Below are 13,381 nucleotides of genomic sequence, written 5' to 3'. Positions count from 1 at the left end.
TCCAAGGGCCATGACAAAAAATGTTGGTAACAGCATTATTCTCAATGGCCCCCAAACTGGAAACAACTGCAAGTATCTATCAAAAGAAGAATAGATAAAAGTGATAAATTTATAAACTAGAATATTCTATAGCAATGAAAATGAACATACTACATCTACATGCAAGAGTATGAATAAATCTCAAAAACATAATATTAAATAAAAGAAGCCAAACACAGAAGGACGCATGGTTTATGATTCCATTTATATAAATTTCAAACACAGGCAAAACAATTTTTACAGTGTAAAATTAAAGATATTAGTTATCTTTGATTATCTTTCGGGTGGAGGACATGGGTATGATCACAAGAGGGCTTCTGGGGTGCTAGCAATGGTCTATTTTTTGACCTGGGTTATGATTATATGAGTTTTGAGCTTTGTAATAATTCTCTTAGCTTTATATTTGTTTTCTCTATTTTCTGCATGTTACACATTAGCAAATATACATATATATGCACATATATATTAACTATATATACAAATAAATTAAAAAATATAAAATTACACACACAAAATGTATACATTCTACACTGTTAACTTCAGATAACAGTTTCTTCCTTGAAAGCATACATAATTTGGTGGAGAAATATGACATATATGTGATTCTGATAAAGGAATAAGTAATTATAAAGTATTAATAATTTAAATCATTTTTAACTTTGAGTTTAAAAGGAATTATCCCTTTTTTTATTGTTACCCTCAGAACTTTTAAGAGAGTTACCTGACACATAGCACTAAAGTTAGGATCTAGTTTCTGCTTATTACTCGTCTCTCACAGTCTCAAAAGGAGGTTGGAGATAAGGCCAGGGATATAATAATTCCAATACAAACTACTTCTTTTTTTTTCCTGATAGGGTTTTAAATAAGAAAAAACACTAAATCTGATGTCTCAGTAAATAAAATAGGTTAAGAAGTCAATTGTGTATTAATGAGAGAAAACAATCTTCATAGACTGACTTTAATCTGGAGGAAATTTTACTATAACTTAAATCTACCATTTCCTTCATTGAACAAGCACTTATCTCATTGTTTAATTTGCATTTTCTGGATTACTGATGAGATTGACATTTTCATATTTTTAGTAGCTCTTCAGGTTTCATTTTTTGTAAATGACCTATCATATTCTTTACCATTTTTCTATTAGTGTGAATGTATTTTTATTTGTGAAAACTTTTTAAATTGTGAATGGTAATTGACTCTTCATTATATTTATTATAAATATATTCTCCTTTCCTGTGGCTGGGCTAGTCATTATATTGATGATGTTTCTTGTGATATCCAAGTTTTTATTTCTAATGTTGTCTATTCATATATATTTTCCTTTCAGTCAAAAATGTTTGTCTCTTTAAGAAATCTTCTATGATCCTGAGATCAAAAAGACACCCTCTTAAATTTTTTTCTGAAAGTTTAAAGAGAATTTATTCCTTCAATCAATCTGGAGATAATTTTTCTATATGGTGTGAGAAAGATATCTTTATTATTTTTTCTTTCCCATTTGGATACCCAATTATCGTAGCACCATTTGTTCAACAGCCTATCCTTTCCTACTGATTTGTGTTACCTGTTCTTTCAGATAACAAATGTCAGGAGATGTATGTGTTTGTTTCTGTGCTAACTGATCTATGTATTTATCTATCTGCCAATATAATATTGATTTAATAATTGGATATTTATAATCAGTCTTAATAGCTGGTAAAATAAAATTTCCCACCTTGATGCTCTTTAAAACTCTTTTGGCTACTCCTAGCTCATCAACATAGATTTTAGAACCATGTTGTCAAATCTAGGTTTGGGATTGCATTGAATCTACCCATTAATTTGTGGGGAAATTGACATGTTTACTATATTGAGTGCTCTAATCCATAAATTTGATATGTTGCTACATTAATCTAGGTCTTTTCTTATGTACTGAATAATTTTCTAATGCTAACTACTCTTCCATTGGTGGAATGAACCCAGTATGAAGATGATTGCATGTATATTATATATCTACACACACACACACACACATGAACTTATATTCATTGATGGATTCAATTTATTAATATTTTATTTAGGATATTAGTTTCTGTGTGCATAAGTAAAACAGGTCTATAATTTTTCTTTCATGCAACTGTCTTTGCTGGGTAGTAAAGAAGACAGACACTGGGTTCAAACTAGACTGCCTGGGTTCAAATCCCAGTTTCAGGTAACCTTGAAACTGTGGTGGCACTTATCCAGGAGGTTTTTATCTATGGTTATTGAACAGCTGGGTATGAGAACTGTAAAATCAAACTCAGGATAAGGTGTTACCAGGCATGTGCTAGAAAAGCAGGGGCATAATCACATTAAGATTACTTACAAGAGAACAGATGAACCAACGGGAAACTGTTACAGCCTATGTAAGAAGGTAGTAAAAACAAGCTGGGAAGGCGTTAAGGAAATGGAAGAAAATGAAGGGTTCAAAGAATAGAGGTCTCAATGAGGTCAAAGAACAGTTATAGTGGGAGTAAGATATTTGTGTTTAAGATTTCAAAAGTAGGGCAAATTGAATAGGACTTCTGCTTATGCTCAAAATAAAGTAAAATGGTCCACTTTCCCACCTGACACACCAAAAAAAACAAACAAATGAAACAGTGGTTTGCCAGGCAAACACACATCAGACACTGATAATGACAGACACAAAACAAATGAAGTGAACCCTGTGATTGTCCCAGCTTACTGACTTGAGCAACATTTCTGGCCACAGAACAAGGAGGGAAAATGCAGGCAGAGATCAGCAAATCCTTTGAGCTAAGGAGATGAAGCTTAGAATCAGTGGAAACCAAGTAAACTAGAGTTGGCCGGACAAACAATAGGAGAGAAAGCTGTACAGAGAAAGAACTCCACATATATAAGATCTGTGAAGGCTCTGTCTCGCATAAACAAAAGAGTACTAACTCTTTATTAAAGAAATTGAATTTACAGTTTAAAATCTTCCTACAAAGAAAGCTCTAGATCCAGTTGGCTTCACTGGTAAATTCTACCAAACATTTAAGGAAGAAATAATACCAATTCTACACAAACATCTTCCAGAAAACTGAAGAGGACAAAATATTTTCCAAGTAATTCTGAGGCCAGCATTACTTGATACCAAAAACAAAGATATTAGAAAAAATTTTTTTTAAAGGCTTCATGGGACTTCCCTGGTGGTCCAGTGGGTAAGACTCTGCCCTCCCAAGGCAGGGGGCCCAGGTTCGATCCCTGGTTGGGGAACTAAGAGCCCACATGCCGCAGCGCGGCCAAAAAAATTTTTTTAAAAAAAAGGTGTTATGTACACAGATGTTAAGATTTTAAATAAACTTTTTAGATAATCAAATTCAACAATATATAAAAAAGATAATACATTAGGACCAAGAAGACTTTATCACAAAAAGGCAGGTTTAACATTGAAAAGTAATCTATGTAAATCACCCTATTAAAAAACTAAAAATGGAAAAAACATCTGATCATCTCAATAAATGCAGAAAAAGCATTTGGAAAAATAATCCAACACTCATTCTGATAAAAACTCTCAGAAAACTGGGAATAGAAATGAACATCCTCAACCTACTAAGAACATCTATGAAAAAACTACAGCTAGTATCATATTTAATTTTGAAAAACAGATGCTTTCTCCCTAAAATCAGCAACAACACAAGGATGTCCACTCCAACCACTTCTGTTCAACAATGTACTCAAGGTTCTAGCCAGTGCAATAAAGCAAGAAAATGAAATGAAAAGCATCCAAAGTGGAAAGGAAGAAGTAAAACCGTATTCATTTACAGATGAAAAGATTGTCAATGTAGAAAATCTGATGGACTCTATATGAAACCTACTAGAATAAGTGAGCTTTGAAAGATGGTAGGGTAAAATACACATACACACACACACACGCACAAAAAGTATTTCTATATACTAGCAATGATAATTCAGAAATTGAAAGTAAAAGAATAATACCATTTACAACAGTATCAAAAACAGCAATACATAGGGATAAATCTGACAAAATATGTGCAAAACCTATATGCTAAAAATTATAAAATATTACTAAGAAAAAATTAAAGAAGAGCTATATCGAGAGATATATTTTTTCATTTGTCAGAGGACTCAATATCATTAAATGAATTCTACACAAATTGATCAAGAAAGTCCATACAACGCCTATCAAAATCCCAGCACCTTTTTTTGTAGAAATTGACAAGCTGATTCTCAAATGTATATGGAAGTGCAAAGGACCTATGATAGTCAAAACAACTGTGAAAAAGAACAAATCTGAAAGGCCAACACTATCTGACTTACTATAAAATTGTAATAATCAAGAGCGTAGGATACTGGTTTCCAGATAATCAACAGAACAGAACAGAAATGGATCTACACAAATATGTACAACTGATTTTTAACAAAGACGCAAAGGTAATTTAATGGAGAAAGGATAGTCTTTTTAATTGGGCATCCATATAGAAAAAAAGTGAACCTTGACCCTTACCTTACACCTTGTACAAAATTTAACTCAAAATGTTTCATAGATTTGAATGTAAAACCTAAAACTACAAAACTTCTAGAAGACCACATGGAAGATAATCTTTGCAGCCCTGAGTAAGGCAAAGATTTCTTAGATATGACACATCCATAAAAGAACAAATTGATGAAGTGAACTTCATCAAAATTAAAAACTTCTGCTCTGTGAAAGACACTCTTAAGAGAATAAAAAGAATCCATCCCTACTGGTTATAACACCCACTACAAGAATGAATTCTTCACTCCTTAGTTTGATATACAAGTCCCTCTTTTTTTTTTTTTTTTTTAGCAGAGGAAACACAATTACTTTTTTTTTTTAATAACATCTTTACTGGAGTACAACTGCTTAACAATGGTGTGTTAGTTTCTGCTTTATAACAAAATGAATCAGCTATACATATACATATGTTCCCATATCTCTTCCCTCTTGCATCTCCCTCCCTCCCACCCTCCCTATCCCACCCCTCTAGGTGGTCACAAAGCACAGAGCTGATCTCCCTGTGCTATGCGGCTGCTTCCCACTAGCTATCTATTTTACTTTTGGTAGTGTATATATGTCCATGCCACTCTCTCACTTTGTCACAGCCTACCCTTCCCCCTCCCCATATCCTCAAGTCCATTCTCTAGTAGGTCTGTGTCTTTATTCCCGTCTTGCCCCTAGGTTCTTCATGACTTTTTTTTTTTTTTTAGATTCCATATACATGTGTTAGCATACTGTATTTGTTTTTCTCTTTCTGACTTACTTCACTCTGTATGACAGACTCTAGGTCCATCCACCTCACTACAAGTAACTCAATTTCCTTTCTTTTTATGGCAGAGTAATATTCCATTGTATATATGTGCCACATCTTCTTTATCCATTCATCTGTTGATGGACACTTAGGTTGCTTCCATGTCCCGGCTATTGTAAATAGAGCTGCAATGAACATTTTGGTACATGACTCTTTTTGAATTATGGTTTTCTCAGGGTATATGCCCAGTAGTGGGTTTGCTGGGTCATATGGTAGTTCGATTTTTAGTCTTTTAAGGAATCTCCATACTGTTCTCCATAGTGGCTGTATCAATTTACATTCCCACCAACAGTGCAAGAGGGTTCCCTTTTCTCCACACCCTCTCCAGCATTTATTGTTTGTAGATTTTTTGATGATGGCCATTCTGACCAGTGTGACATGATATCTCATTGTAGTTTTGATTTGCATTTCTCTGATGATTAATGATGTTGAGCATTCTTTCATGTGTTTGTTGGCAATCTCTATATCTTCTTTGGAGAAATGTCTGTTTAGGTCTTCTGCCCATTTTTGGATTGGGTTGTTTGTGTTTTTGATATTGAGCTGCATGAGCTGCTTGTAAATTTTGGAGATTAATCCTTTGTCAGTTGCTTCATTTGCAAATATTTTCTTCCATTCTGAGGGTTGTCTTTTTGTCTTGTTTATGGTTTTCTTGGCTGTGCAAAAGCTTTTAAGTTTCATTAGGTCTCATTTGTTTATTTTTGTTTTTATTTCCATTTCTCTAGGAGGTGGGCCAAAAAGGATCTTGTTGTGATTTGTCATAGAGTGTTCTGCCTAAGTTTTCCTCTAAGAGTTTGATAGTATCTGGCCTTACATTTAGGTCTTTAATCCATTTTGAGTTTATTTTTGTGTATGGTGTTAGGGAGTGTTCTAATTTCATACTTTTACATGCACCTGTCCAGTTTTCCCAGCACCACTTACAGAAATACAAAGGATCATGAGCGATTACTACAAGCAACGATATGCCAATAAAATGGACAACCTGGAAGAAATGGACAGATTCTTAGAAATGCACAACCTTCTGAGACTGAACCAGGAGGAAAGAGAAAATATAAACAGACCAATCACAAGCACTGAAATTGAAACTGTGATTTAAAATCTTCCAACAAACAAAAGCCCAGGACCAGATGGCTTCACAGGCGAATTCTATCAAACATTCAGAGAAGAGCTAACACCTATCCTTCTCAAACTCTTCCAAAATATAGCAGAGGGAGGAACACTTCCAAACTCATTCTATGAGGCCACCATCACCCTGATACCAAAACCAGACAAAGATGTCACAAAGAAAGAAAACTAGAGGCCAATATCACTGATGAACATAGATGCAAAAATCCTCAACAAAATACTAGCAAACAGAATCCAACAGCACATTAAAAGGATCATACACTATGATCAAGTGGGCTTTATCCCAGGAATGCAAGGATTCTTCAATATACGCAAATCAGTCAATGTGATACACCATATTAACAAATTGAAGGAGAAAAACCATATGATCATCTCAATAGATGCAGAGAAAGCTTTCGACAAAATTCAACACCAATTTATGATTAAAACCCTCCAGAAAGTAGGCACAGAGGGAATTTTCCTCAACATAATAAAGGCCATATATGACAAACCCACAGCCAACATCGTCCTCAATGGTGAAAAACTGAAACCATTTCCACTAAGATCAGGAACAAGACAAGGGTGCCCACTCTCACCACTATTATTCAACATAGTTTTGGAAGTGTTAGCCACAGCAATCAGAGAAGAAAAAGAAATAAAAGGAATCCAAATCGGAAAAGAAGTAGTAAAGCTGTCACTGTTTGCAGATGACATGATACTATACACTATACATAGAGAATCCTAAAGATGCTACCAGAAAACTACTAGAGCTAATCAATGAATTTGGGAAAGTAGCAGGATACAAAATTAATGCACAGAAATTTCTAGCATTCGTATACACTAATGATGAAAAATCTGAAAGTGAAATTAAGAAAACACTCCCATGTACCATTGCAACAAAAAGAATAAAATATGGAGGAATAAACCTACCTAAGGAGACAAAAGACCTGTATGTAGAAAATTATAAGACACTGATGAAAGAAATTAAAGATGATACAAATAGATGGAGAGATATACCATGTTCTTGGATTGGAAGAATCAACATTGTGAAAATGACTATACTACCCAAAGCAATCTACAGATTCAATGCAATCCCTATGAAATTATCACTGGCATTTTTCACAGAACTAGAACAAAAAGTTTCACAATTTGTATGGAAACACAAAAGACCCCGAATAGCCAAAGCAATCTTGAGAAAGAAAAATGGAGCTGGAGGAATCAGGCTCCCTGACTTCAGACTATACTACAAAGCTACAGTAATCAAGACAGTATGGTACTGGCACAAAAACAGAAATATAGATCAATGGAACAGGATAGAAAGCCCAGAGATAAACCCACGCACATATGGTCACCTTATCTTTGATAAAGGAGGCAAGAATATACAAGTCCCTCTTGGAACAGGTCCCTAAGGACTATCAGGTCTCCCTTCTCAGATGGAGGTAGAAGAATGGTGTACTGCAAATATGCTAGGGCAAATGAAAGGAGGCCCAAAATCAACAGAAGGCAATGAAGAGAAGGTCAGAGGTAAGTGGGAGAAGGGCAAGCTTTCTACATTTACCTGAACTGGTGTTCAGCTGGTCAACTAATGGGGTCACCCACCAGCTATACCTGGCATGTGAGGTCCAGTTAAAGGAAAAAAGGGGAGGTTCATAGACGTCTAACACTCATTCTCATCTCTTCATGCAAACCCTACCATTCCATGCTCTAATTTCCTGAATAAGCAGTTATTTCAAGCCACCGAGCCTTTGCTTCTTCTGCTCCCTCTGTCTGAGGATTCCCTTCTTCCATGCCCTTGTCTTCTGGTGAACTCATTTTTCAAGAAATAATTTACTATGCTTCTATCGTTCTCTCTGGTATTTGGACTTCAGTTTTATTTAAGAATTGTGGCTGGTGAATTCCTCTAAAACTCATAGTTTATGAGTGCCTCAGGAACTCTCCCCACCCCAACCAAACTACTCAACACCAATTCTTGTCCCACACCACTCAGATGGTGGCCAGCTAGTCCTCCTTATGGGATAAGGGATATTCCCACTTCTAAACCTAAGAAATAATGCTAATGTTGTAGTATCATTATAATGTCATTAATGATTTTAGATAATATAAACTGTGCACTTAAAATGTGCTAGACACCATGCTAAGTGCTTTATTTGCATCATCTCATTTAATCCTCACAACAACCCCATGAGGGTTATTGTGCTATTATACCCATTTTACAAATGAAAAAATTGAGGTATAGAGAAGCTAAGTAACTTGCCCAAGGTCAAAAACCTAGAAAGAGAGCTAAAACATGAGCCCAGACAGACTGAATCCAGAGGCTGAGTTCTCAACCACTGGTCTATGATGCTTCCAAAATGGAATGTACCACTTTTTTCCTACTTTCTCCATTGCTCAAGCAAGCCAAAAACCTGAGTTGCCCTGTACCTCTTTCTTCCAAATCCCTTCATCTCCAATCTCACTGAACCTATCTTAGTTCACTTCTTACCTGGCTAATGACAACAATTGTCTAACTGCACTCTGCTATAATGCATGTTCCTCATAACAGCCAACTGGGCTTTTCAAATAAATCACAATCTGATCGGGTTACTCTCAACTGAATTCTTTTCAGTGATTCCTATAACCTGTGCAATGGTCCAAACTCCTGAACACACAGCAGACAAGGTCCTTCACTATCTAGCCAAATTCTTTCCTTTCAGCTCCATTTGCCATTTCCCTATATACATCATATTCCATTCAAACCAACCTTCTTAAAAGTTTCTAACAAAGCATATTCCTAATCCCTTCAATGTTGTAAATATTGTTCTACTCGACTACACAGTTCTTTATCTAGTAAATTTATATTAGTGCTTCAAGTTTCAGCCCAAATGGCACCTTCCTTGACCACAGTAAATTATAACCGCGTAATAGTTAATATTTAGCACTATGTCAGATACTATTCTAAATCCTATACATATTTTAACGGTCATTTAATCATTTGAACAACCCTGTGAGGAAACTGAGGAAAAAGAGTTGGCAGTTGCTGCCACTTCAGTGTATTTATGGAATTTATATACTTCTCTCCTCAAATTAAATTCTTGAGGGTAGAACAGTCCTCCTCATCTTTGTAGTAGCTATGCTGGTATAGCGCCTGGCACATAATAGAAACAGGAGTTGCTCAATGAACATCTTTTGAACAAATCGCCACAGCTGTGTCTCTAGGTTCTAACTGCAGACTTGGAAACTCTTCCTGGCCATTAGCCCTCTAATTTCTCCAGAGCATGCGAGGAGCATAACAAACACGCATGTAGCAGAGTCCCACATAAGCTTAAGGAACCTATCAGTATTTACTAAACGGTTCTGCTGAAATGTATACATATCCTCATATATACCATCAAGCTTTTTCTGCAGCTATCTTCTTTTAAGTTTTTACAAATTTCCATGCACCCAACAGGCATTCAGAAAATACTAGCCAACGATGACGGCATTAAACATTACATATAAGAATTCTCGATAAAGAAATGTGGAGCTTACTCTGATCTCGCAGAAAGTCGGTTTCTGTGGCCATTCAGATACAATTTGTTTGACGCTTTCAGCACCTTTACTTTTCTTAAAAAGACACAAAGCTCGCTGTGCGGGAAAACAAATCTAAAGCAACGCTTCGGAGGTTGTCTGCCACTTGAGCGGTGTAATCAGCATCCTACTCACGTGGCGTCAACAGCCCCGCCGCACCTCCTTCTCCCGAGTCCCAGCCGAGTCCCTCGCTCAAGCGAGACACAAGATTTCAGGTTTGCTGGGGACCCGCCAAGTGAATTCTGTTCCACGTTCACCCGAATCCCAGCCAGGTGGGACCAGGGATGTACAGGCGTCCCGCGGGTCACTCGGGGTCGTGTTGGGCCACTCAGGAGAGCGCCGAGAGAGCTGGCGGGCAGCCGGGTGGCGGCGTCCTTGGCGGAGCGGGGAGCGACTGCAGGACTGCCGAGAAGCCCGGGGCCAGCAGCGGAAGTCCACTCGGCCCGCCCTGCGACTTTGAAACCGGTGCCCCAGACCGCTCCTTGGAGACGGTGACGCCGCCTGCGTCATCACGCAGGCGTCGGCGTTTACGTCATCGCGCTTCCTGGAGTTCTCTCACGCTATTGGTTGTCTGTCAAGCGATGGGCGGAGCTGTGGAAACCTGGATGACAGCCGGCTGAGCCACCTGTGTGGCGGCGGACGAGCTGGTGGGCTTGTGTCCTAGGATGGCTGGGCCCAGCGGTTTTTTTTGTTTTTTGTTTATTGTTTGTTTTTTTCTTTTATTCCTTTTTAAAAAAGAAAACCCCCAAAATGTAAACATAGGTAGGGCATTAACTACATATTTTAAATGCCCCCGTATCTTTGTTACCTAACACTTCCGGACTGGGAGAACTCGCTGGCCAAAGCGGATGGTTGGAAAGCACGTAGGTTTCTGCGTCTGCGGTCTGAACCCAGACAGGCGTCTTCAGAGTCGGCCTCCAAAGCTGGAGGATTCTGGGTATGAATTTGGTAATCCCCAGAAACTAAGTACGTGGGTCTTTGGAGAAAGGACACAGCTGTTGTTTAAATAGTTAACCGCGTGGCAATAAGACATGTAGTTAGAAGTACTCCAAAGATCCTGCAAATTCAGCAGTTATTTCTTTAGAGATAAGTTTGATTCCTCAAAAAAAGAAAGAAAGACAAATTCACATTTTTTGCAAGAAATAATGAGGTAAAACTTTACATTTGTATACCGATTACAATCCCCATCTTTATAAAATGATTATGTCTGGATTTAAAGCTCATAATTATTTTTAAAAGTTAACATTAGAGGAAATTTCAATCCCAGCAATCAAAACGTTAACTTGAAGCCAGCCACCAGTTTTAGTGCTTTTTAATCAAATATGTGTTTTTATGGGTTGAGGTAAAGTTTCTAAATAGACATGTCATAGAAGTAGTCGATTTAGCTTTCTTTTTAACAGTTTAAGAAGTTTTTGTTGTCTTGTACTCATACTGTTATATAAACAAAGTAATATTAGCAGAATGTATTAAGAAATTTTTTAAATGCGTCCAGCTGTATCCAGTTAGGTACTCGAACTCCTGTTACGGGTTTTCTCCATACTCACTATTAAGAGAATGAGATGGTCCTTCCCCTAAAGACTGGTTGTTACATATGGAGGCACATCTAATAACTATAAAAACTTTAATTTAGCTTTGAGTTAGTGAAGATTGAACTTGATCTGGTTTTTAGTGGCCATGAAGTTAACACAAAAACTTGTTGGAAGGAAAAATTGAAAGTGGAAACTCCAACTATTTTTCGAAGTCAGTGTGTGGATTTTTCTTCAGGAATGTCTCTCTGACTCCCCAACGACTTGTTTGTATCTTCCCCTACATTTGAACCTTGCATACTGTCATAGGGTGATTTAACTTGGCACCAAACAAGTAGTCATAAACTTAACTCTACATTTACATTAGAAGTTGATAAGATATTAGTATGGGTGAAAGCAAACAGTACTTTCCGGATGTAAATGATGAGGTGGTCTTCACATTGCAAAAATTAAATATCCGAAATTGGAGTTTTTATCTCTGTACTTGAATTATTTGGCTAGATGGTCAAGGTCAATACAAACTATATAGTTTTTGAGTTTTGAGGTGTGGTGGTTTGTTTGTTTGTTGGTGGCTTTTTTTTTTTTTTGGTTACAAGATTTTTACTGGTTGAATTTTAATGAAGTACTTTCAAAATAATTTTCATCTGTAAGAAACAAAGTTGCTATGATTTCACTTATCTTTATCTGCTCTAGTGTTCTTCCTTCTTAAAGCTTCCCTTCTGTTCTCTACCCACTTACCCCAAGGTAGGTGCTTCCTTTGTACTTACTTCGTGTTTCTTCCTGCAGTGTCTATCATATTGTTTTGTAGTTTGACTCCAGGCTCCATCATAGTACCTGGAACACAATGAGCACTCAATAAGTATCTGATGAAGGAATTAATTTAAAGAATGTGTGTGCATAGGAAGTATCTATTACTGTAATTGAGTACAAGGAATGAGAAGGAGAAAAGTACTTAGTATGTGTTTAACCATTATCTAGTCACTAATTCATGTTTTTTATATTGATATATTTCTGCAATAAGGAAAGCCCTTAAAATTAATAGATTTCACTAATATTATTTATGCAGTAAATTGACATTTAGTACCAAGTACTGTGGGGAAAGCATCACGAAGAATACAAAGTTGGAAGTTTAAGCTAGGATCAGAACTTCTTTTCAACATTGGCTGATATTATTAAATGCCATAAAAAGTGATTTTTAAAAAACTCTCAATAATTATGTTTCTTTGACCAACCAAGAGAAGGATGGCCTAGAAATTCAATCTCTCTTTTTAAGCTTGTCTTTTTTATTATTATAATTATTGTAGTAAAAAACACATAACATGAAATCTACTGTTAATTTTTAAAGTGTCAAGCACAGTGTTGTTAACTCTATGCACATTGCTGTACAGCAGATCTCTAGAACGGTTTCATCTTGCATGACTGAAACTCTGTACCTATGGAACAACAACTCCCCATTTCCCTCTCCCACCGAAAGTGATTTTTATAAAACAAAAATAATCATTCTGTTAAAACAAACACAAAAGTTGTTTTTCCCCCAAGAAAGTTTTTTAAAGTATGTTATAAGCAGAATATATTTAGGCTGAACCATGTGAAATTGTTGATTTTTTCCAAAATTTCATATGGCTTAGCTTAATATTTTAACTGAAAATATCTGAATAATGGCAACACCCCAGTGTAATATCTGCTCTTGCAGACTGGGAGAAAATTACAGTGACTTTACTTAAACGTGTAGAATATGCATGCTCTTCTCAGAGTAGCTGTGACGCTCAGGTGTAGTGACTCCTTGCTGAATTAAACCCACAGATCCTATTAAAGTTTTGGTAACTCTCAGCAACTAGGATACAGAGCAATTCTATTTGG

The 13,381-nt window shown here is 36.5% G+C and overlaps 1 protein-coding gene and 1 non-coding gene across 2 annotated transcripts in view; one reads left to right on the top strand and one right to left on the bottom strand.

The window, feature by feature from the left end:
- SCLT1 (sodium channel and clathrin linker 1) overlaps window positions 1–10,455 on the bottom strand; it is a 247,552-nt gene extending 237,097 nt beyond the window's left edge. Inside the window, exon 1 of the mRNA XM_061191093.1 lies at window positions 9,957–10,455. Coding sequence (XP_061047076.1) covers window positions 9,957–9,990 — 34 coding nt within the window. The 5' untranslated portion in view covers window positions 9,991–10,455. The remainder of the gene's footprint in view (window positions 1–9,956) is intronic.
- Window positions 3,201–3,273, top strand: TRNAG-CCC (transfer RNA glycine (anticodon CCC)). Its single transcript has one exon. It is a non-coding gene; the product is annotated as a tRNA-Gly (tRNA).
- Window positions 10,456–13,381: the final 2,926 nt, after the last annotated feature.

This window comes from Eubalaena glacialis, chromosome 5 (assembly GCF_028564815.1).
Source record: "Eubalaena glacialis isolate mEubGla1 chromosome 5, mEubGla1.1.hap2.+ XY, whole genome shotgun sequence".
Lineage (NCBI taxonomy): Eukaryota > Metazoa > Chordata > Mammalia > Artiodactyla > Balaenidae > Eubalaena > Eubalaena glacialis.
The sequence above is the reverse complement of the archived record's forward strand: the minus strand, read 5'-3'. Positions and strand labels throughout refer to the sequence as shown.